The sequence below is a fragment of the Nothobranchius furzeri genome, chromosome 18, assembly GCF_043380555.1.
Source record: "Nothobranchius furzeri strain GRZ-AD chromosome 18, NfurGRZ-RIMD1, whole genome shotgun sequence".
Classification (NCBI taxonomy): domain Eukaryota; kingdom Metazoa; phylum Chordata; class Actinopteri; order Cyprinodontiformes; family Nothobranchiidae; genus Nothobranchius; species Nothobranchius furzeri.
In genome coordinates this window covers 34,720,235-34,744,386 of record NC_091758.1, presented here as the reverse complement: position 1 = coordinate 34,744,386, position 24,152 = coordinate 34,720,235, and the positions used below count along the sequence as shown (strand labels likewise).

At 41.4% G+C, this 24,152-nt stretch overlaps 2 protein-coding genes across 11 annotated transcripts in view; one reads left to right on the top strand and one right to left on the bottom strand.

Annotated features, from left to right (window-relative positions):
* dlgap2a (discs, large (Drosophila) homolog-associated protein 2a) overlaps positions 1–13,552 on the bottom strand; it is a 212,281-nt gene extending 198,729 nt beyond the window's left edge. For all 9 annotated transcript variants that reach the window (XM_015970345.3, XM_015970346.3, XM_054742143.2 and 6 more), the window contains exon 1: positions 13,201–13,552. In XM_015970345.3, coding sequence (XP_015825831.3) covers positions 13,201–13,218 — 18 coding nt within the window. In that variant the 5' untranslated portion in view covers positions 13,219–13,552. The remainder of the gene's footprint in view (positions 1–13,200) is intronic.
* On the top strand, positions 5–22,857 carry erich1 (glutamate rich 1). Of its 2 annotated transcripts, XM_070546702.1 has the most exons (7): positions 5–51; positions 9,398–9,469; positions 14,878–15,012; positions 15,102–15,239; positions 17,241–17,624; positions 17,910–18,098; positions 22,600–22,857. In XM_070546702.1, coding segments are annotated over exons 2-7 (942 nt in total). In that variant the 5' UTR covers positions 5–51; positions 9,398–9,468; the 3' UTR covers positions 22,695–22,857. The 2 variants fall into 2 exon arrangements, with proteins under 2 accessions (XP_070402803.1, XP_015825828.3); XM_015970342.3 differs by lacking the exons at positions 5–51; positions 9,398–9,469 and adding an exon at positions 13,552–14,147.
* The last annotated feature ends 1,295 nt before the right edge of the window (positions 22,858–24,152 follow it).

Here is a 24,152-nt window from a genome sequence, read left to right as displayed (position 1 = left end):
GTGCATGGAAGATTCATCTAAAACTGAATTCAATCTGCAGACGAGTTAAAGGTGGGTTAAATTGTCCGTGACGGCAGGATTATGGCATCAGAACATTCCTCGACCCACAGAGAAGAGCTGGCTTGGCCAACACACACACACCAGCATGAGGTGGTCTCATTCAGCAGTTATGCATGCATAACTAAAACATGATTTTAAGTTAAATATGAGCAGCAAATGTTTTTGCATGACTGTTAATGATGCAAACCAGATCATTCTCATTTTATTCCATTTGTTTTGCATAATGACAGTTCTGTTAGGGTTCGCCTCAACGCTGAATTTCATTTATTGTTTTCTCAAGAAGCAAGAAGATTTCTGCTAAATCCCTTCATGATCAAAAGAGACGTGGAGGTGGCTCAGCTGGTGCTGATAATCCGCTTTTGTCCTTTTCTTTGACTGACAGGGTCACTGCAGACAATAGTCACTTAAATGTAAAATAGACAGAACTCCTCTTGTTTCTCTTCCCATCCTCTCATTCCGCAAAGAGCTCCTTTACATTTGCACTTTTGTGGTTATCTAAGGCTTCTCAGAGATATTTCTCTGCTCTCAGGGACTGAATAAGGAAATCAGATAAGCGCCACATTAATAAAAGAGTGTATATGCTTGCGCCCTTTGAAAAGAACAGATATAAAAATAGAAATGACCTCAAATGGCTCATCTGTGGAGGAAAATCTGGGAGTTATGCAGAAATATTCACACAAGACAAACGCCTCGAGCACATTTTACTTTGGACATCCCCGCTTGTTTCCGTAGCAGACTGGTAAAATCTGCTGGTTGCACCATTCCACTAAATTTTTATCTTTGATAATAAAATTCTATAGCAGGCGTTGTTTATAGCTCATGCATTTCTTGATACTTCCTAATCCAAATGGAAACACGCGTTAGAAAGATGAGGACAGATAAAAACAGATAGTTCTGCAGAGAAAAACTGGCCTGATGCTGGCAGGGTAGCATGATGAAACCAAGCCGTCAGAGACCTTTAAACAAGCTTTCTGCTTTCACACAGAGAAAAAGTTTGGTGCCCATTTGTCTTCAGATGATTCGGAACATGCAAAACCAGGAGGTTTCATTCAAAACACACTCAAGGGGGATGCAAGACACATACAGGTGCTGGCCAGTAAATTAGAATATCATCAAAAGGTTGAAAATATTTCAGTAATTCCATTCAAAACGTGAAACTTGTACATTATATTCATGCAATGCACACAGACCAATGTATTTCCGATGTTTATTACGTTTAATTTTGATATTTATAGGTGACAACCAATGAAAACATCAAATCTGGTATCTCAGAAAATTAGAATATTCTAAAGGCCAATGAAAAAATGTTTGTTTCTCTAATGTTGGCCAACTGAAAAGAATGAACATGAAAAGAATGTGCATGTATAGCACTCAATACTTAGTCGGGGCTCCTTTTGCCTCAATAACTGCAGTAATGCGGCGTGGCATGGACTCGATCAGTCTGTGGCACTGCTCAGGTGTTATGAGAGCCCAGGCTGCTCTGATAGTCGTCTTCAGCTCCTCTGCATTGTTGGGTCTAGCGTATTGCATCCTCCGCTTCACAATACCCCATAGATTTTCTATGGGGTTAAGGTCAGGCGAGTTTGCTGGCCAATCAAGGACAGGGATACCATGGTCCTTGAACCAGGTGCTGGTGGTTTTGGCACTGTGTGCAGGTGCCAAGTCCTGTTGAAAGGTGAAGTCTGCATCCCCATAAAGTTGGTCAGCAGCAGGAAGCATGAAGTGCTCTAAAACTTCCTGGTAGACGGCTGCATTGACCCTGGACCTCAGGAAACAGAGTGGGCCAACACCGGCAGATGACATGGCACCCCACACCATCACTGACGGTGGAAACTTTACACTGGACCTCATGCAACGTGGATTCTGTGCTTCTCCGCTCTTCCTCCAGACTCTGGGTCCTTGATTTCCAAAGGAAATGCAGAACTTGCTTTCATCAGAAAACATAACTTTGGACCACTCAGCATCAGTCCAGTCCTTTTTGTCCTTGGCCCAGGCGAGACGCTTCTTGCGCTGTTTCATGTTCAAGAGTGGCTTGACACACGGAATGCGACACCTGAATCCCATGTCTTTCATGAGTCTCCTCGTGGTGGTTCTTGAAGCGCTGACTCCAGCTGCAGTCCACTCTTTGTGGATCTCCCCCACATTTTTGAATGGGTTTGTCGTCACAATTCTCTGCAGGGTGCGGTTATCCCTAGAGCTTGTACACTTTTTTCTACCACATTTTTTCCGTCCCTTCGCCTGTCTGTTAATGTGCTTGGACACAGAGCTCTGCGAACAGCCAGCTTCTTTAGCAATCACCTTTTGTGTCTTGCCCTCCTTGTGCAAGGTGTCAATGATTGTCTTTTGGACAGCTGTTAAGTCAGAAGTCTTCCCCATGATTGTGGTGCCTTCAAAACAAGACTGAGGGACCTTTTAAAGGCCTTTGCAGGTGTTTTGAGTAAATCAGCTGATTAGAGTGGCAGCAGGTGTCTTCTATATTCAGCCTTTTCAGAATATTCTAATTTTTTGAGATACCAAATTTGGAGTTTTCATTAGTTGTCACTTATGAATATCAAATTTAAATGTAATGAACATTGGAAATACATTGGTCTGTGTGCATTGCATGAATATAATGTACAAGTTTCACGTTTTGAATGGAATTACTGAAATATTTTCAACCTTTTGATGATATTCTAATTTACTGGCCAGCACCTGTAAAAGCAGCTAATATTCAAGCTGGCTGGAATTAAAACTTTCATAGCTTTGAAAAAGTGATTTAATTCAAACACGATGAAGCGGTTTTTGCCTAAAGTCACTTAGGAAAGTTAAACATTCCCGTTCTTGTTCGACAGCGCCAGCCTCATGAGACCTGAGAGTGGGAATGACCCTTCATGAAGGATGTTTTAAGATGCTCAGTTCAATTAAGTTTATTTATATACAGTAGCGCCATATCACGACAAGAGTCGTCTCAAGGCTCTTCACATAATAAACATTCCGATTCAGGTCAGTTCATTAAGCCAATCAGAAAAATGCTTCCTATATAAGGAACCCAGCAAATTGCATCGAGTCACCGACTAGTGTCAGTGACTATACAGCAATCCTCATACTAAGCAAGCATGCAGCGACAGTGGAGAGGAAAACTCCCTTTTAACAGGAAAAAACCTCCAGAGAATCCTGGCTCAGTATAAGCAGCCATCCTCCACGACTCACTGGGGATCGAGAAGACAGAGCAGACACACACACACACACACACACACACACACACAGGTTACATTGTGATTTCTTAGTAAATATTCTATTCGGCGAGAGATAAACTTTATTGTATTTATCCAAGTGAATCTATAATTAAACGGGTGAACTAGTAGTAGCACATTCAATGTCAAAGAAAGTTAAATGTTATCAGGAGAGGGAGAAAGTTTAAATGTGTTCAAGCCGATGGCGCCCTCCATGAGGCCACCACAGCTCAGCAGAACACTGCTGCTTCTTCTGGGGAGAAAAACACTTAGAGAAAAAATAAAGTTAGCAGTTGAAATAGCAGGAAATAATACAGTTAAAGAGCAGATTGTAGAAGAAAGTAGTCGAGTGTGGAAAGGGGCCAGTGTGCCCTCCAGCAGTCTAATGGGCTCGACACACGGGAGGCGACATCGCCTCTCCTCCATTCATTTTCAATGAGACATGCGCGACAAAGCGATAATCGCGGGTCTCCCTCCTACCAAGCGAAACGCGAAAAACGTGCGTGTGAAATTTTGCGCTCGTGCACATGTCGTGCACTTGTGCACGTGTCGTGCACGGACGACCCAGCGACGCGATCCCAGAAAGTTGAAATATTTTCAACTTTTCATCACTGTCGCTCGGACGAGGACCAATCAACGGAGGTTTCATTCACTGACCAATGAGCGGACAGGATGCTCCGTACACCTCCGAGCAAACATGGAGAAGTTGATTATTATTATGTTTTATATAGTAAAATCAGAAGTAAGATTTCACATCACTCTAGCAGCACCTTGTGAAGCATCACATCTACCGCTTTATTAACTCTGAACCACTTAAATAACCTTAATTCCCTCCAACCTGACACAGCCAAGCAAAACAATGGAAGTTTCAATGTCGTCCTGGAACAGAGCGCGTAGACGGCTTTGCCGCTGCCGCGGGTTGCCTCCCGTGTGTCAGGTAATAAAAGCGACAGCGACAAATTTCGCTGATCGCGGTCGTTTGTCGCCTCCCGTGTGTCGAGCCCCTAAGCCTATAGCAGCATAACTACAGAGATAACTCTGGATAACCTAGCCTTTTTTAGATGGTGGCATGTTGGAGGCAGGGCAAGGGGGAGCCATCTTTATCAACTGTCCAGAAATCAATTTAAAATATTAAGTCGAACAAGTTTTGGTTAAAAAATGTCGGCAAATCCGAGTTAAATGTGCCTCATTCGTCAGATTAGTTGAATCTGCACAGAAGTTGATGCATCGGGAGCAAAGAGAGCTGCTACTGTCCCCGTGATGTTCCAGATTAATCATGAGACAAATATGGGGCCAACACACACAAGCATACAGACTCATTTCATCACACCGCATCTGCAGGCTACAAGCAATTATCACAAGTGGCGGCGTATAATAGGATATCTTGCCGCCTGCTGTTGAAGGGGTGGCGTGCAACTCTTGGTGAGCTGATGGAGATCTGAAAGCATGAACAGGAAGTGGAGCCACTCCAGAGCTTTTCAAAGCTATTCCTGCCTACCTGGCTGTGTGCTCCTTCCGATCCACTCAGCGGATGAAATGCACGGATGTAGTGCAGATGTGGAGATCTGCTCCAAGAGCAGCGGTTAGGAGAGCTGCCACGACACCGAGCAGATAAATATTATAAAGGCCTGATGTGAATGGCACACGGGTGAAATTATCATCATTCAGTACAGTCTACACAGTCCTGTTAGAGGTACAGGACCAGCAAAAACTCAACTGTAATAAAGAGTGAATATTTATAACTAAATATTATAGATTTATTTGGGGGAACTAGCAGTTTAGCAGTAAGCCTGAAGTCCCTGTTCGGTACGTATCTTGGTTTAATGTCACAGTTTGGTTCATTTTTGGTACTGTGAGGGTGCAAAGTGAAATAAATAACAAAACTCTTGCTAAATTCTTCATCGTTTCTGATAACAAAAAAATAAAGAATGAAATTTAATTCAAATGAAAATATATAAATAAATTTTACTTTGTGTCAAAAGACCTTAAAAAGGAAAAAACGCGTCTTGAAATCCTCAAATATCTTTATGGATTTATTCCTAAAATCTTGTCTTATCGGTTTCCTACCATACTGGGTTTTCCTAAATATGGAATGTCAACTTGTCTTATTCTTTTCCATAAATTAAATTTCATGAATAGTTAAAATTCAAATCCAATTGAATTTTAAAGCACTAATAAAAAGCTATGACAAAGTGCTGTACAATAAAAATTAACATTAAGAGGATAAGAAGTAATACAGTGGCAACAAAAAAAAATACAAATCACAATAAAATCAAGCAATTTCAGACAAAAGAGAATAGGTGAGACTTCGGGTGTTTCTCAGTGTCAAGGAGCCTGGCCTTGCGGGGCGATGTCTTGCGAGGCCAGGCTCCTTGCTCACGAGAACACTGTCCGTTCTTGGTCAAAGAAAATGGTTAAATGGAACAGACTTGTGACGTCATGTGACACGGTAGACAACGTTATATTTTATACGTATTAGTTTCAAGATAAATATATTACAAGCCTTTTACTTTTTAGATTGTGTATATTAATTAAATTAAAACCGAAGCTGCAACTACTAAGCAACTAACCAACAATAGAGAACTTCTTTGGATCTAAAAAATAATTTTTTATTAGTTGACTTACTTTTAAACTTGAAAATTGTCCCCGAAGTAGCTGCCGGATTCTGATCCGCTGTCCTTTTGAAAATACCACGGTGTGTTGTGGGTAATTTTTGACCAAAGCTAGGTAACAAGACACCTCCCGTGTATCCTTGCTCAGCTAGCTAAATGGCTAACAAATGGAAAACACACGCCTCGGCAGAACATGAACACTGGAACACGTCTTGGCGGCTCCCGATGACGTATCTCCTAGGCAACCGGAGTGGGGCCAAGACATCAAGGCAAAGTTCCTCGGCACTGAGAAACACCCTTCATCACGAGTGAGTCAGCCTGTTTTACACAGAAAGGCCATCCAGGGACCGATGGCCGATACAGCTTTTCTATTTTTGCGTTTAGTCAGAGGAACCACAAGCAGCCCACGCTCAGCCAATCACAGTGACTGCAAAGGCGCCTTTGACATCAGCAGTTCAGATAGGCAGTGTGACCTTTTTGACCTTTAAAGGGAAATTATGCCATTTTGGGTTGCTTTTAGCACCCCCTAGAGGCCGTTATGTTGAAACTGTTGTTAAACCAAAAGTGAAACTCATCTCCTCGCTGTGCATTTGTCTTTTCAACATCTTAATCAAACTGCTGAAAGCTCTCCTCAGCCTTCATTTGTTTCTACAGCAGTGATTCCTCACTAAATCAAACAAATTGATGACACCCAGCTCTATCTGTCATTTCCACCGGACGACCACACTGTCTCTGCACGAATATCAAACTGTCTCTCTGACATATCAAAATGGATGAAATCCCACCATCTCCAACTCAACCTCTCTAAAACTGAACTACTTGTCATCCCAGCAAAACCATCCATTCAGCACAATATCTCAATCCAAAATGACTTCCCATCTCTGGCTCCTTCAAAGGCAGTTTGAAATCTGTGTGTTGTGATTGATGAACACCTGACCTTTAAAGATCATGTTGCCTCTGTTGCTCGTTCATGCCGCTTTGCGCTGTATAACATACGAAAGATCAGACCATACATAACACAACATGCCACCCAGCTCCTGGTGCAATCTACTGTCATCTCTCGCCTCGATTACTGCAATGTCCTTCTAACTGGTCTTCCAGGCTGTACTGTGAGACCTCTTCAAATGGTCCAGAACGCAGCGTCTGGTCTTCAATCAGCCAAAAAGAGCACACGTCACCCCTCTGTTCATTGAGCTCCACTGGCTAACGCTAGCAGCACGCATCAAATTCAAATTGCTAACATTAGCATACAAAGTCCGAGATGGTACGGCTCCCATCTACCTGAATCCTCTTGCAAAGGCTTACATCTCGGCCCGGCCGCTCCGGTCATCACAGGATCGTCGGCTAGCAGTGCCTACACCACGCTCAGGACAATCCAGACTTTTCTCATGCATCATTCCACAAATGTGGAATGACATTCCAAGCACTACCAGAACTGCGGCTTCCTTTTCAATTTTCAAGAAACTCCTGAAGACCCTGCTCTTAAGAGAGCATCTTCTAAACTAGCACCCTCCCTGCACCCGTACCCCCTCTCTACTGTCCACTCCTTGTTCCCTACTCTCCATGACTGATGTCAATGTTGTTGTTGTTATTGTTGTTGTTAGCCTCAAGGGCAATGCCGATTATCACTTGTAAGTCGCTTTGGACAAAAGTGTCTGCTAAATACATAAACATAAATCAGCTGTGTTCATGGTTGCAAACATGCAGGAAGCGTGGAATGGCAGTTCTACACTAAGCAAACTGCAGAAGGTTCAAAATGCCGCGGCCAGATTTTTAACCAACACCGACAGACGCATGCACATCACACCCATCCTCGCAGATTTACACTGGCTCCCAGTCAAATTTAGGATAAACTTCAAGGTCTTGCGATGTTTACAAGGCTTTGCACTGCCCATCCCCATCCTATCTGATGGACCTGCTGACCCCGTATGTTCCCACCCGTGCCCTCCGGTCAGCAGATCATCTGCTGCTTGTTGTTCCGAAGGTTCGGTACAAATCACGGGGGGGGGGGGGGTGGGTGGGTGGGGGGGGCTTCCCTTATGCAGCCCCAAAACTCTGGAACTCTCTGCTCCCTCTGTTAGCAGCTTCAAGTCGGCCCTGAAAACGCACTTCTTTAGCATCGCCTTCCCTCCGTGACACTTTTCATGAAAATCTAGCACCGGATTTGATTTTTTATTCCGTTTTTATGATTCAGTTGCACACTTTTGGCGCCTCGCACCATCTGGTAGCTTATTTCGTTTTATTTGTGCCATTTCAAATGTTTTTATCATTCGTCGCATTATTTAATTTTTTATAGTGATGTTAACTGTTCTCCTATTTTATTGTTTTTAGTAGGAATTTTTATCTCTGACTATTTATGCTTTGTTCTTATGGATTTTGCCCGTTCTTATTGTGTTTCTTGATCAAGCATTTGGCTTTTTTTTATGTACAGCACTTTGGTTAGCTGCCATGCTATTTTGAAATGGTGCTTTATAAATAAATATGGTATGGTATGGTAAACAGTAAGACACCCAACAGGTAGCGGCCGCCAACTCTGAAGCTGCAAGTGTGGTATTCTGGCCACAGGGGGCGTGGGGGTCTGAGGGACATTTCATTAACTAAAGGGTCATTTCAGCACATACTGGCTCCAGAAAATGATGTCAAAACATAATAAAGTTCCATAGGGTGCCTTTAAAAACAAATAACATTTTAATATCAATTCGGTACCTGACCGAGAGCCAGTGATGGGCAGATAAGCTGGTGAAATGTGGTCCATTTAAAACACGTGCCGCAGCGCTCTGGACAGCTGCAGGTGTGAAGTCAAAGACTGGTTGATACCTGCGTACAGGTCACTACAGTAGTCCAGTCTAGTTGTCACAAAGGCATGATCGAGGACCTCGATAAGAATGTTTTTACCTTCGCTAGACGTCTCAGATGGGGCAGAACTAGCTCTTACCACCCTAACCACAACAGGTAAAGGTAAGAGCTTGTTTTATGCTGTTTTTCCACATGAATACTGGTTTTACGTGTTCTCTTCTTCTACCAAGAACCCATAGCAGTAAGATACAGCCTGACCACATTAAGGTAATTAAAGGAGGGAGCTTTACACAAGAGTTTAATCAATTTTTTCCACTCACCCTGATCAAAAACCCAGCTCCTCTGATGGTCCGTCATTAGAGTGGCCTCCTTCATTAGAAGGCCGGGTCTTTCTTCAACAGCAACGCTAATAAAAAGACATCCATCTTCTTCAAGGGAACACTCAAGAACATTTCAAATCTTCCTGAACATGCATTTGGATCAGATTTGACATCCTGAAGGAGCACTAATGTAGAAATCCTGAGGGGATAAATTTAGAGTTTCGCCTCAGTTCCAGCTAATGAGACACGTGGCACGTCGCGTGAACTATCAAACTACAGCTCGTCTCACAACAAGCTTGACAAAATAAATTTAAAAAATCTGTTTGCATTTGTTAACAAATATGAAAACTGATTCAACCTTTACATAAAATACACTAATTATGTCATTATCTTGCAGGGAGCTACAACAGAAGAAAACACTGTCAGCCAACTCTACAGGGAAGCTGACCTGAAGAGAATTGAGGCTCAAGTACAAACACACACACACACACACACACACACAGCTCTCGTGCATTGTTAAGTCCATAAAAGCGGTGTCCCATCAATCCCCTTCACTCATATGGCTGAAGCTCACGGATGTGCAGGGACGTTTGTCCGTGCTGAATGGGGCACGAAGGGAGATGAGCGTACAGACAAGAAGTCGGATGAGAAAGCGTGTTTAGGTGAATTAAAAAACAACATTTAATCAACACGTGCGCACAATGTAATGTTTTAAGTTTGCTCAAATAAATGAGGAGCCTTTTGTGGTTTAAAGTTAATCCAAACATCTTATTGGCGACTCAGAAATGGGAAATAAACCATCTTAGGTCGTTCGTTTGCATCAGCTTTTATCGCCTTGTCATCGTCGTCTTCCTCCGCTTATCCGGGTCCGGGTCGTGGAGGCAGCATCCCAACTAGGGAGCTCCAGACCGTCCTCTCCCCGGCCACCTCCACCAGCTCCTCCGACAAGACCCCAAGGCGTTCCCGGACCAGATTGGAGATGTAACCTCTCCAACGTGTCCTGGGTCGACCCGGGGGCCTCCTGTCGGCAAGACATGCCCGACACACCTCCCCAGGGAGGCGTCCAGGAGGCATCCTGACCAGATGCCCAAACCACCTCAACTGACTCGTTTCGATCCAGAGGAGCAGCGGTTCTACTCCGAGTCCCTCCCGAATGTCCGAGCTCCTCACCCTATCTCTAAGGCTGAGCCCGGCCACCCTATGGCGGAAACTGATTTTGGCCGCTTGTATTTGTGATCTTTAATCTCGTCATGCTGTGAAATTACCTGAAAGACGAGGAAAACGTTCCCATTTCAGACAAACGCTACTGTGGCAGGCTGAGTAGAAGCCTGATTAAGAAGAAGTCTCACGGGGAAGAGGTCAGATGTGTGGCTCTATAGCTGCTAAGTGACAAGAAAATTGTTTTTCAGTTGCACGGGGACCTGCAGCAGAGAACCACACCTGTCCAGCTGCAAATTGCTTTTGTTGTTATAGCCGGCTAATGCATTATGCATTCATGCTGACCTTTCAGGAGGTGGACGCACAAAATAATCCATGGCAGTTCAACTAAAGCACTGTAATTATGTTCACTGCTTAATATTTGCTACCAGAGATTGACCGATATGGGGTTTTCTATTGCCCATGCCGATTTTTAGAGATGATAGTCAGCTGATGGTCGATATGTGCTGCCAATTTTTAGGGGGCTGACTTTCAAGGGCGATATCTAGACGTTTTCTACTTCACTTACAAGCTGAAATGTCATCAATAATAATAATCTTTCTGAACCTGAATCAGTGTTTGAAATAGAATTTAACTGACTGTTTTAAATATAAAACAGGCAGATACATTTCTGTTAACAATAATGGTAAACGGCATTTATTAATATGGCACCTTCCAGGGTTCTACAACCCCCCAAGGTGCTTTACAACTAACCAGTCATTCATCCATTTACACCCTCCTACCACCACCAGCAGGCAATGCAGTTCAAGTGTCTTGCACAAGAACACAACAACCAAGAAAGGCAGGATGCAAACCTGCAACCTTCTGATTACAGGAGGGGCATTTAACTCCTCTGCAAACACTGCAAATGTTTTAAAGTCTTTGAGCAGCAATTGTTTTTTTTTTGTTTGTTTTGTTTTTGTGGAGGGGGTGTAAATAGATATATTTAAAGGTACAATATGTGATAATTTTACAGTGAAATAATCACAAAACAGCCTAATGCCTCAATCATGTTGGAAGGAAGGTTGAAACCTCAGGCAAAACACTTCACCCTCCTTGCTTGCTGGTGGCTGGAGCCACCGGTGGCGCCAGTGTACGGCAGCCTCTCCTCCATCAGTGCTCCCCAGGGCAGCTGGGATGTAATAAAATATCGATATGGCGATACGTCGTGATTCTTTTCCTCTGCGACATTATATCAATATTCAAAAGCAGTGTATCGAATTATTGGAAGAACTTCCATGCAAACATTTGTGTATTTTTTTTTCTTCTTTTGGTGCAATTCAAACGCCTACTGCTAGTTGGCATCGGTGTGCATTGGGTATTGTTTACACCATTTAAATAAAAATCCCTCTATTATGGTTCAGATACCTCGTGTTAAATATGTTACGTGTGAGTCTAAAAAATAGCAAATTTCAGTGATATATCATATCGTCTCCCCGTATTTCACCAATACACATCCCTAGTGGCTACAGTGTACACCATTGTATGAATGTATGTGTGAAAGACTGATTGTGTTGTAAAGCACCTTGGGGGGTTGTAGAACCCTAGAAGGTGCTATATCAAATACAGGCCATTTACCATTTACCATCCTAAGCCACTAACAGGAGTGACCCAGAAGTTATTACTTGTAACCCTAAGAAGCCAAGGCATCTTTTTGTTTTAATCGAGTAAAGCAGGCTAGAAGCTAACGTTGAGCTAACAATCGTATCGGTGAATTAAACAACAAGGTAAATATCGGCCAACCGATATGCTGGTCTTTCCCTGTTTTTGCCACAATCATGATGAATAAATAGAACATTTAGCTAAATCCTGGACAAAAGCATACATGTTTCTGCATTATAGTCCACTATGCGGTTGTAACGCGGCCAAGGCTATGTAATGCTAATATTATTTGTCCACTGCCGGTCTCATGGGCTGCACGCTGATGAACCAGGCCGCGTTACACGATGCACTTTTCAAGTCCACACACACACTGCCGTGTGTGCCATTGAAGAAAAAGACAGCTGACCGTTACTGCCTAAAAAGCCTTTCTGTGTTACTGAACAGGTTGTGAGGTGCACTGAGGTACAGATTTGAGACAGAGGGTGAACAGCAATAACGCCGTGGAGCTTCCACAGAATTGAAATAAAAAAGGTCTCCTATTTTTAGTGCCTCTCTGATTATGTTTGACTATGTGAGTGCAGGCGGCCAACACTGTGCGTGCTGAGTGCCGTGCATTAGCTGTGGATTCTGAAGCGTTTCCAAGTTCCTTTTGTCACCGAACAATAGGATCAACTGCAGCTGAAATATTAACAACCAGCACTGAAAGTAAACATGAATTTTACTGTGAAACATAACTTTTTACATTTCTTATTTTACTGTTTCCCCAATAACTGACATATTTTACAGCTTTATAATAAATAACAATATTAACAGACACTCTCACTGCATGGCATTTTGTAACATATTCACATGGATTTGTATACTTTTCATGAGTCTTGGCAAACATTTCACTCATCAACCACCTTCCTCTGTTAAGCTACAGGGAGCTCCACTCTCATTCAAGATTGCCAGCTCTGCATGGGCACACTGCTCTGTCAGACAGTCAGTGAAGCTCATCCACCCACAGAGACTACAGTCAGCATGGCGTTTACAGAATTATGTGACTGTGCACAAAAGGGAAAAGTCTGCAGGTGATCAAACGAGATGCATCTTTCATCTGAGAAGTTACCCCAAGGCAAAGAGGCATTTCTTCTGCATAAAAATTGTCCTTTTTTCCAGGATGACATTGAAAGGCTTCATGCAAGTACAAGGCATGCAAAAATGTGAATGTATTTTGATATTTCTGTCTGGTTATTTTAATTCCATTTGTAATTTATCCTTGCACAATTACCACTCTGCAGCCAAACCGCACACCCATTTGTCACTTACACTCATGCATAATGTATTTCCCATTATTTACTGTAACATTATTTATCATGCGCTGAAAAATCAGGAGGGAAAATAAGAGCGAGAGGAAATTACCTTTTTCAGAACTGACATTCTGGGCGGATCCTCCTCCTGCAAAGCTCGCTCACATGCTGAGGTCCCAAGCCAAGTTTGAAGGGTGCGCAATTCTCAACTCAGCCCGGTGCTGGTACTGAAACATGAGGTACCTGCTTGGTATTCTCATCTCGATTCCACCCCGTCCACAGCTGGCTTGGTGTGCGCACGCCCCGAGTTGTTGTTATGGCAGAATTCTAACACATGGTGCGCTCTAGCTTGATAAATCACACTTTATGGTCCAAAGTTGGAAATCTAAACCTATTTTGATGTATCAAACAAATAACATCAATATGCCGAATTTAAGAACATTTTTAACCGACTTTGGTATTGAATCGAGTCAAAACTAAATCAATCTTATATGTTTGAAAAATCAAGACAAATAAAATTTGCGTTAACTCTGGGATTGGCGCAAAGAAATCATGTAAAAGCTCCTCAACTTTAAAATATTATCTAAAATTAATCAAGCCGATTAAAAAAATCGACTTAGCTAACCCGTGTTATGCTCAGAGATAATATAATAAGGCTTTAATCTGTTCAAAAGACACAATTCACATTAAATTGATTTGGACTTGCATAGAGGTTGGCGACGAGGTATCTATCCCCGGGTTCACGTGTGTAAATGAAAAGTGGTGCGGAGGAGAGCAGGGGCGCTTCTGTTCCTGTTGAATTTGTTAAACGTTTTTCTGTATATAATAAACAATTTAATAAGAACAAATTTAACTGCGTAAGTATTATCAGCGTGTGATACCTAACCCAAACCCGGATGTGAACCAGCAAGAACGAATTTTATCATTTTTACTGCAAATTGGCCACGGCTAACATAGCCTAGCTAGCTTTCTAGCTTAAATGCTAGTTGTCTTGAGCTCTAAAATTTGTCTTCTTCACCTCATATGTTGGATATGTTGACATGGCACACAGAAACCAAGGTGAGCACTACGCATTATCCACTAATATTTTAAATTCATGTAGAAACATCTAAAGTTTACACGCTTGTTTGCTAATGCTATTAGCTGGCTCACTGTTTTGCTAAGGCAGTGATGGTCCTCGAGGGCTACCATACTGCATATTTTAAAGGTTTTTCTGCTTCACACCTGATTTTAATTTTAATGAGTAATTAACAAGTAGATCTTGGCATGCCTATTAGTTAATTCAAACATTAAATCAGGTGTGTTGAAACAGAAACCGCTAGAAAGTGCAGGCTAGTGGCCAGTGTGCTAAGCTAAATGGCTTTCTTGTAAACAAATGCACGTGCTACTATGTCTGATAACGCAATAAAGGTTTCTGATCTCTAATAAGGAACAGACAGTATACATTTAACAACAGAATGCTAACATGAAACCCATGAGCTATAGGGAAGATAAAATTAAGAAGATCTTTTGAGAATTTCATTCTAAATATAAGGCTAGTATTAAATTTAACAATATAGTTAGGATACATTTCATGTCAAGCTTACAGCATGCAGTGATGTCTAGTTTTTAGTTTTTGGTGTTAGACTTGCAAAAATGCATACATACAAATAGCATCATTATAAATAACATCATAGACAAAACTATTGAAAAGCAGAATCACTCTGGCCTCATTTAAAATACAGAATTTGATTCTAAAGAACAAAAACAAACAAAACTGAGACTTTAAACGCATATGCCCCCCATACAGTGTTTCAGTCAAAAGTTCTCCAGAAGCTCTATCCTTCATCCTCCATATTAATAAAGGAACACAATCCATCACCTGTCGCCGAGGCCCAAACATCTACTGGCAAAAGAAAAGCCTCTGAACAGGACTCTGTGTCAGGTAATGTCACATTAACTCAGGTGTTATCACACACATGCACTGTATCTGAACTGAAGTTAAACATGTTTGTTATATTTTTGGGGATGTAGGAAAGACGCAGGATGCAACCAGTCATCTCCGCCGGCTATACACAGTCCTGCCTCCTCCCCCAGACTACAAAATGCACTTGAATAAATCTGTCGCAGCTCCACAGTTTGAAAGCGTAAATAGTGATGAGGATCCAGCTGGTAAGACAACAATAAAGTTTTTATTTTATGAGCTTGAGCTACACGCCATTTAGCTTGCAAGGATTTATCGTCAACACCGTTATCTCTCCTGGGTTTTAAAGTTGCTGATTGTTTTGTTAGTTAAGAGAAACAGTCTTTGAGCATCTTGTGTGTTTGTGATGAAAAGCTTCTAATGTCTTAGTTTCTCAGATTATTTCTGCATAAAAACACTGAGAGTGATTTATATGAGCTGATGATGTACTTTGACCTAATCAGTGAGCTTATTAATGATAAGTAGAAACTTTTTTTGACCTTTGTGGATTTTTTTATTTCAATGGCTGCATAATTCAAGGAGAAGTCACAAGTGATGTGCATCAATTAACATCAGTTTGTTTTTTTTCTGGCTAAAAGATCACGCTGGTTGATTACTTATCTCCGTCCTCATTATCTTCATTAATGCTCATCTCAGGTTACCTTCCAGATGCTTACTAGTGAAATAAAAGTTTTCTTGTTGGTTTGCACAAGGCAGCAAAGTCGGAAGCCACTGAAATTAATGAAGAGTTTGATAGTTGTGTTTTATATTGAGCACATTTAAATTGTGAATTAAATTTGAATTTAAGTAAAAGTTTTAAATATGAAATCTGAATTAAAATAAATAAGAATATTTAGTCAAATTAAAATGAAAATAAAAAAATCTTGTTTAATAAAATTTAAAGCTGAATAAAAATCAAATACACTGAAATGTATTCAAGTTTAACAAAATTTTTGGACTAAAGGTGTTGAATGTGAAATAAAATTGAGTTAAAATTAAGTATAAACATTCAAATAAAAAATCTAATTAAAATCTAACTAAAAACATTAAAGGGACTGTAAGGAAGTTTGAAGTTTTTATGCTCGCGATCGCCACTCAGGCATAACTGCAGCTTCAAAAGTAAGCTCGTGCATGAGGTGTGCACGCTGTACGTGCACACTCCTTAACGAAAATAACAGCTGAGACAGTCGTGTGTGTGTGTGTGTGTGTGTGTGTGTGTGTGTGTGTGTGTGTGTGTGTGTGTGTGTGTGTGTGTGTGTGTGTGTGTGTGTGTGTGTGGCCTGGAGGACAGAAGAGCACAGCAAATTAATAAAGATAATGTGCCTCCGTCTCTGCAGCTGCACTTTCGGCCGGCCGAACGTGCAGTGTGTGTGTGTGTGTGTGTGTGTGTGTGTGTGTGTGGCCCGGAGGACAGGAGAACACGCTGCTAATTAGCTAAATAATTTTGCTCTGTACCTTTCTCTTCTGCACAGCCAACAAAGGTTTAAGATGTGTCAGTCCTTCTGCATGCTCAGATAATTCAATCAATTAATCAATACTTTATTAATCCCAGAGGGAAATTAGAGTTTCCTTTCCCTTCCCTTGCTTGAAAAATTGTTCCAAAATGAAAGTTGAACCCACATCTTTTTTATCCATGAATTCAGTGCCGTTCGGCGAGTCTCAAATAAAAATTTGGGCATCTTATTACTGTAAAAAATATATCTTCAATGTAAAAAAGAAACTCAAAATGGCAAATTATGTTCACAACTGGAGTCGAACCCAGGTCTTCTGCATGAGAGTCAGACACCTTACTAGGTGAACTAAAGCGCCAGTGACATTGGACTTGTCTGTAAAGTTTATATCCTTGATGACAGCTGAAACAACGTTCAAAGAACGGTTCGGAGCGAAAATGGCTATTTTGTTGCTAATTTGCAGGAAATATCTAGAAGAAAGTAGCTAAGTGTCCTCAGAAATGTAGCTAGGTTCATCACTAGGCGTTAGGAACAGATTTTAAATTGGGCACATTTTTGGACTGAATTAAAGACGGCCTACGAAAGTGTTGATTAAATAAAATTTTGTTTAAATAAACATTAAAAATTCTGTTCTTTTTTTATTAAATCACAGTAAAATAATACAATAAAAATAAAAATACATGCTTAAACTCCTGGTGGATTCAGTCTGACTCAACATTTAATTCTATTTTAAACAATTTGCTTTGTTGTTGCTGGCAGGTGAACTCCATAACAGCAGTGAAGAAGTGGATGAACAGAATGAAGCAGATGAGCCCAAAAGGAGGAAGAGAAGAAGGAAAAAGAAGCAAATCTCCTCTGAGGACTCTAAGGTTTCCAAAGCGCTGGTCGGCGAGTCCAGCACCGGTCCAGGTCAGGTGTCTGCAGACGAAAAAGGAGAGCGCATGAGCAGCAACAAGAGGAGGAAGCTGAAGAAGAAGAGGCACAAAGAGAAGCTGCTGTCCATGGGTCTGATGCCCCGAGCTACTGCTCTGGAGTTCACTTACCAAAACCATAGAGAGGAGGAAGACGAGGACGAGAACAAGAGGAGAGTGGCTGAGTTGTCCGAGTTCCTGAGAAGAACAGCAGAAATCTACGTGTCTGACTGTAAGTATCAACAACTGGTGTGTGGTACAGCTGTGTCAAATCACGCCATCCTCAATAATATCAATGGAAACTGTAATGGCATGTGTTTTATCAAGGTAGTGTTGCAACATAAATTATATCAGGTGTGTTTCTGGGTAATGATTCATTAGGTAAGCCTATTATTCAGAGAGTTGTTCTAAAGCTCCGCCTGCCGTCATGCATCACAAACATCCCTCAGCTGCAACTGTCACTGTTGAATTAGATGCTGAACCTGTTTAGCATCTTGTGTCCTCTCTGCTTCTGCAGCCTCGCTGCATCCAGACGCCCACCTGTCCGCCGTGGTGGAGGACCTTCTGGCCAGCATATTGAGTGGGAGCAAGCCCCCCTCGGTCCTGAAGCAGCTCTACGGTCTCCAGACTTTAGTTGAATTGAAAAAGGCAGAAAGTCTGGAAAAGTCGCTGATTGCGCTCAACAACAGCCAGATCTTGTCTGCAGGTGATTAATAACCTTTTTATCCCGGAAGTCTCAGACCAATTAGAGGCTTTTAGTCAATCATGCTTCATTGTTGTTGCACCAAACCCATCTCTGACCTGTCCCTGCAGGTTAATGCATGCCCCAGTCTGTCCAGGCTTGCCTCCTGCATGCGTTCCAATGTGAATATTTTTTGCTCACCTGTTTTTACCTGCCTATGACTAGTTACAACTGGAGCTGGTCTTGCTCCTAGTCCATCTCTCTTAGAGGTTACGTCCACCATGAGTTAACAAACATGCCTGGTCTTGTATCTCTTGCATCCCCAGACACCATCTCTCTCTACTGGTGTGTAATTTCAGCAAGGCTTGAGTTTGTTTAACTTATATCGCATTATACACTTAAAACAATAAGTGCACGGGAACAGCTGTGCTGTTGGAGCCACAGATGCGTACAAATGAAAACTTAAAGAGCGAGTCACCCCCAAATCTACCTTTTTTTGCTGATAAATTCTATAAAAGAGCGTCTCATCGTGCTGTAGACACGTGTAGTCAGTCATGTGGCACTTTTGTGCATCTTTGTTAAAATGTAAATATTCTGCCTAAAACCGTGAGTGTTGTACCCACTTCAGGTAAAAACTCTGCACCGCATTTTAATTTAACCCTTACCTCACATCAAGCATTTTTTTGTGCTGACACGTGTATTTTTGTGAATAACTTTGGCTATGTTAAAGCAATTTATCTAATTTTTTGGGAGGTTGTGTATTTTTGAAGGAATTACAAAAAATAGTTAGAAAAAATCTTCAACTCAATCTTCAATTATAACACTGATTTGATTTTGTCATTTTTTGTACAGTTTTCAAACTTCTGGTTTTGATCATAAACCTGGCAATAAAGGGGTTAAATCTGAGAAACACACACATATTTTATTATATTTTGTTAGAGCTGAAGCCAAGGGTGAAATTCATGTAAAACAATTGGGACTTATGAAATATTATATAATATTTCTATGGGAAGCTTTGTAAGTGCATTTTGTTGTGCTCAAATTACTTTAACGTTAGAAAATGTAAACGTTGGGTAAGGGTTAAATCTGCCATCGCTATTGGCTAAGAGGTACACTATAGCGTTAGCAGGTGCATTATGATGTCACAATGTGTTGGTGAGCCTGTGAGTGTGTGTGTGTATGTGTGTGTGTTAGCTGCTAGGCAACAGCATGTGTTGCATTTTTTAGACAGGAAGTAAGAGTGGAGTAAAGCCTGGGTCACACCGGAGGCAGATGCGCCGCGTCGCGACCGCGATTTTAAGAAGTCAAGTGGTCACACAGGCTGCCGCTGAGCGCTTGTTGGAAAGTCACATGATAGTCGCAACATCACGCAGGACTTGAGAACAGGAAGCGGGAAGTCACGCTATTGTTTTTACGTGATCAGACTTGCCATCATGTTTTGTGAGACGCTAATTCATTAAAAATGGGTAAGTACGCTATTTATTAGAATGTTTTAAGATCAGTAGCACTTTAAAGTTATGAAAACTGTGGCTGGGTTTGTGCCATAAAGCCGTTCTGCGTTGTAATGTCTGATTAAAAGTACTCCACAATGTTGCAAACAGCTGCAGCGCTTGAGATAGAGCCGGTGCCTATCTTCAGCGCCGCAACGCTTCTGGGACACGCCGCAGTGTACCCACTCTCATTAACTATAATGGCTTCTATTTAAAATAACAGTGCAGACGCGGTGCAGCGCATCTGTCTCCGGTGTGCCCTAGGCTTAAGACTCTGGCAGGGGGTGACTTGCTCTTTAAACGTAACTAAGACAAGCCTGTGCAATGTACATGGAAATGTTCTTACAGTTTACTACTGCGTGTGTATTTACAACTAAGAAATAAAAGTTCAGCAAGCGCATTTCCAAATACTGGTTTAAGTCCGGACCACACTAAATGTTTTTCTGGTGTTGCAAAGGGCTGCTTCACGTCACTGTGAGGACTCTAGAGAGGCGGCTCAGGATTTCAGCGAGCCTCGCTCTAGCTAAAAATGCTAACGTTACGAGCACACTTGTCTAAAAACATACATCACCAAAAGTCAACACAAACCCAAAACAGCAACAGTAAGAAGAGAAACGAGCGCTAAAACGTCTTTTAGTAGAGTCCGATCCGAACTCCGGACAGGCGTGGTCGACATGTTCTTGTGTGTAGCCTCCATTGCTGCTAATGCTACTCTACATTGTACCCATGTCACAAGTTTATCACGTCGCTCCCTGGGTGTGTTGTCCTTGGTCGATTACAGACTGGAGTCATCGATGTTCTGACAAAGCTTCAAGTCCGGATTTGGTCGCGAGAGAACGCTATAAGCTGTCATGAGCCCATCACGCTGGACAGCTCCAGACTCCGTTCATGATTTGTCTAGGATGGAGAAAAACACACAGCGTGGCTCTGGCTTTAGTTTTAGTAATTAGCATTTTATTTGTAAGCACTAGTAGCTCCAACACATAAATGCCTACTCCTGTGTATGTATTATTTACAGCAGGGGTGCCCAATCCTGGTCCTGAAGGGCCGGTATCCTGCATGTTTTAGTTTGAACTCTGTTTCGACACACCTGATTTCAATCAGCAGCTAATTAATAGGCTTCTGCAGAGCCTGATTGTCATGTTGCAAGGGTGTGGAGATGATGGACCATGTGTGGTGGAGAGTTCCAGGAGGCAGGAATGCAGGCACGGATAAAGTAAAAATGGGTTTAATGACAGGATACGGCAGGAACGAGAACAACACGACAAACAACAATGATCTGACAAAGACTGGCACAAGGAGGGAGGCATAAATACACAGGGAAATCAGGAACACATGGGCAGGTTAACGAGGGGCAGGTGAGAACAATAAGGGCTAATCAGGGCAGGAGAGGAACACAGTCAGGAAGGCAGGGGCAGATCGTGACACTGATGAGCTGCTGCACAGGTGTTTCAACTAGGGCCCGACCGATATATCGGCTGATATTGGGGTCATTAACAGTATCGGCTATCGGCCAAAAAGACGGCCGATATGGCCGATATTGCGCTACCTATCCAGCAGATGGCGCCAGCTTTATGAACTCATGTGTGGCTTTGCTCCTTTGAACTTTAAACACAAATGATTGTTTTGGAACTTTTTTTTAAATTTTTATTCATATTTATGTTACTTATGTGCAATTATTTCCTGTCCAGGGTGAATAAGTTCACCAAGTTTACTTCCACAGAGTGTTACTTTGTTACAAAGCACACGTATTACGTTTTATTTATTGCTGCATTTTTATTATTTTAATATTCTCATCGGGATCTTCTGTCCCTAAACTTGTGTGTGTTGTTAGATTCCCCAGAGTTAGCCATGTCAGAAAAAACATTTTGTAGCCCGTTGTTTTAGCATAAAGCAATGGAAGCGAAGGCTTGCATTCACCTACATAAAAAACACTACAGTGTGTGTGAATTCACTTACATTGTTTTATGCTAAACTAAGAAAACCAACTGCTGCCAGATCATGTTGGGCTGGTTATAAAATGCTTTTTCTGACTTGTCTAGCTCTGGGGAATCTTAACAAGACACGGTTTTACTGAGTGGTGGAATATTCCTTTAAGTTAAAATGTATTTGTGGAAACCACCGTTTACAAGAAAAACTTGTGTTAGATTTATGCTGTGACTGAGTTTGTGTGTTCTGTTGTTTTTTAGATCCGCTAAATAAATCTTATTTGCATTACTTGGAAACCCGAGTGAGTTACTGAGACAGTTCTTTGGTGTGTAATAGAGAAATAAGTTTGCATCAAAAAGGCAGAGAATGAAGGGTTTAAGCTTAAGAACATTTTTATTTCGTTTTTTTGTGAGGGAGATTTATCGGCCATTATATCGGCTATCGGCCTTTGTTAGAAGTTTTACATCGGTATCGGTCCCCAAAAAAGCGTATCGGTCGGGCCCTAGTTTCAACCACTGAATCAAGTCTGTTGGAGCAGAAAAACCTCTGGACCTGCTGGATACCGGCCCTCCAGGACCAGGAACCCCTGATTTAGAGTTTCATTTTGCATGCTTTTTTCAAATAAGGTAAACTTGTCAGATTTTACAGTGTATGAAAGGTTGCACAAGAGTCGTTTTTTAAACATTTTTATTTTTGTTACATCTGACTTTATAGTTGTGAATATTGAACATGTAAATCCGCTTTACTTAAGCAGACTTTAGTGTAACCCACATTCACCATCGCGCCGGAGGTAATCCAGGTGCGTGCGTTCTTTTAAAGCCCTTCAGGTGAATTTTCTCCAAAGTGCTCCTCCTCCGATCTACCCTCAAGTGAGACGATTCCTAAACCAACAGAGCACATCTAAATCTGATTTACTTGAAGCGTATTTTGGTTCATTTTAGGAACAACGGCAGCGTTTGTGCTGCCCGAGTTTACGCTTCACAGGTTGGGTTGACCTGGGGGATGCAGGATTTTTGTGAGTTAGGAAGAAGGTTTTAAGGTCTTGATGTGCTGAAAATGTGACCGAAAGTCTTTGTAGGAAACTGATGCTACTCTTTCTATTACAGAAGAAAGCGCTGCGGTTGTTTCACTGTTCAGATACTGGATCACAGATGTTCTTCCTTTACAAAGAGTCGAGACCACGAGGCTTTCTACAGCGTGAGACTCAGCCAGACACCTCTGAAGGATTATTTCTACTGGTTCTGAAGACATTTGTATAAATTTAATGGATTTCTTGTTTGTGTCTTGTTATTTTCTACTTTCTAAAATAAGAGCAAAATTTAAATGTTTACTGACTCTTCTTATTAAAAAGTTTTTAAAAATTACCTATAGTTTCACTTTCTGTCCTGTTATTATTACTTAAAGGTACAATATGTAAGAATTTTACAGTGAAATAATCACAAACCAGCCTAATGTGTGATGTTGGGAGGAAGGTTACATTAAAACAGATTTCCTTCTCAGCTGGCTGGGGGGTCGTCCATTTTTTTCTCCTTTCAAAAAGCTAAAGAAGGATTTGTTAGTGTTTGTTTACAGTCTGTGAGCCCGCCGGGGTTGAGACTGCCCGCTAACGGTGTTCAACAGTGTTCTGTAAAGATCCAAACCCATTCAAAGGAGCGACCTGGAAGTTATTTCTTGTACCCCTGAATAGCCACAGCATCTTTTTGTTTTACTCCAATATCGGGTAAAAGAGGCTAGAGGCTAACATTGAGCTAACAAAGCTAACTCTGAATTAGAAACAAATAGGTCTTAAAAAAAGCTACTTTTCAATAACCAACAACTTGATATTACAGTTAAATGTGTTCATCTACTTATTACTGTATGACTCGTCTTTGCTCGTCATCCAGAATCTTCTGGCGCTGAGCCGTAGCTGGCAACTCGTTTGTTTTGAAAAATGTGCTGCAGTAACCCAATTTGACCACAGGATGTCAGTGTTACTTCATTCTTACATAACGCACCTTTAAGCTTTTGGAATCCCATGGTAATGTTTTATTTCCAAATGAAACTCACAAAAAGGTGATGCAGCCCTTAACTGGGTGGGTTTTTGTCCACCCTGTAGGCTTTGGTGTGTAGGAAAACACTTTTTATCATTTTAATGTCCAGACTTTTACAAAAATATCTACTTTAGGACAGTAGCATTTTTTTATCACAAATATGACATTTTTGTGGTCTGAGTGAACTTTTGACTTGAGGATTTTGGCTCTTGTCTTGAAGTTGGGACACCTCTGCGCTGCACATGCAGACATGATCAGAGTTAAAAATTAAAATTCTAATGAAAATTGGGTTATTTTATTTTAAATAAGACAATTTTCTGTCTGACAGACCTTATATATTGTGGTGAAATCAAATCAAATTATGCTAGAATATTTGCTAAATATTTTTATTATGACAACAAAGCTCAAAGAAAACATTAATCCTGTTTGTAATCTTAATTTCTACCTCAGCGCTCTGCTGTGCATTTGCGATCTTTCACATCCAGACTGATCCTACGTGTGATTCCATGAAAAACAAGAACATCTAGTAATCCAGACGTTTGGAGCTGTTATGTAATTTATTATTTACATCCTGAGAAAACTCAGTGTTGCTGCGTCTTTGCTGCTTCACATAGGCACCATGCAAGATT

Bases quoted from the DNA above. Each gene is read 5' to 3' on its own strand.
- erich1 (XM_015970342.3), top strand. The intron at 15,013-15,101 runs GTAATGTCACAT...TTGGGGATGTAG, and splicing joins TGAACAGGACTCTGTGTCAG to GAAAGACGCAGGATGCAACC. The intron at 17,625-17,909 runs GTAAGTATCAAC...CTGCTTCTGCAG, and splicing joins AGAAATCTACGTGTCTGACT to CCTCGCTGCATCCAGACGCC.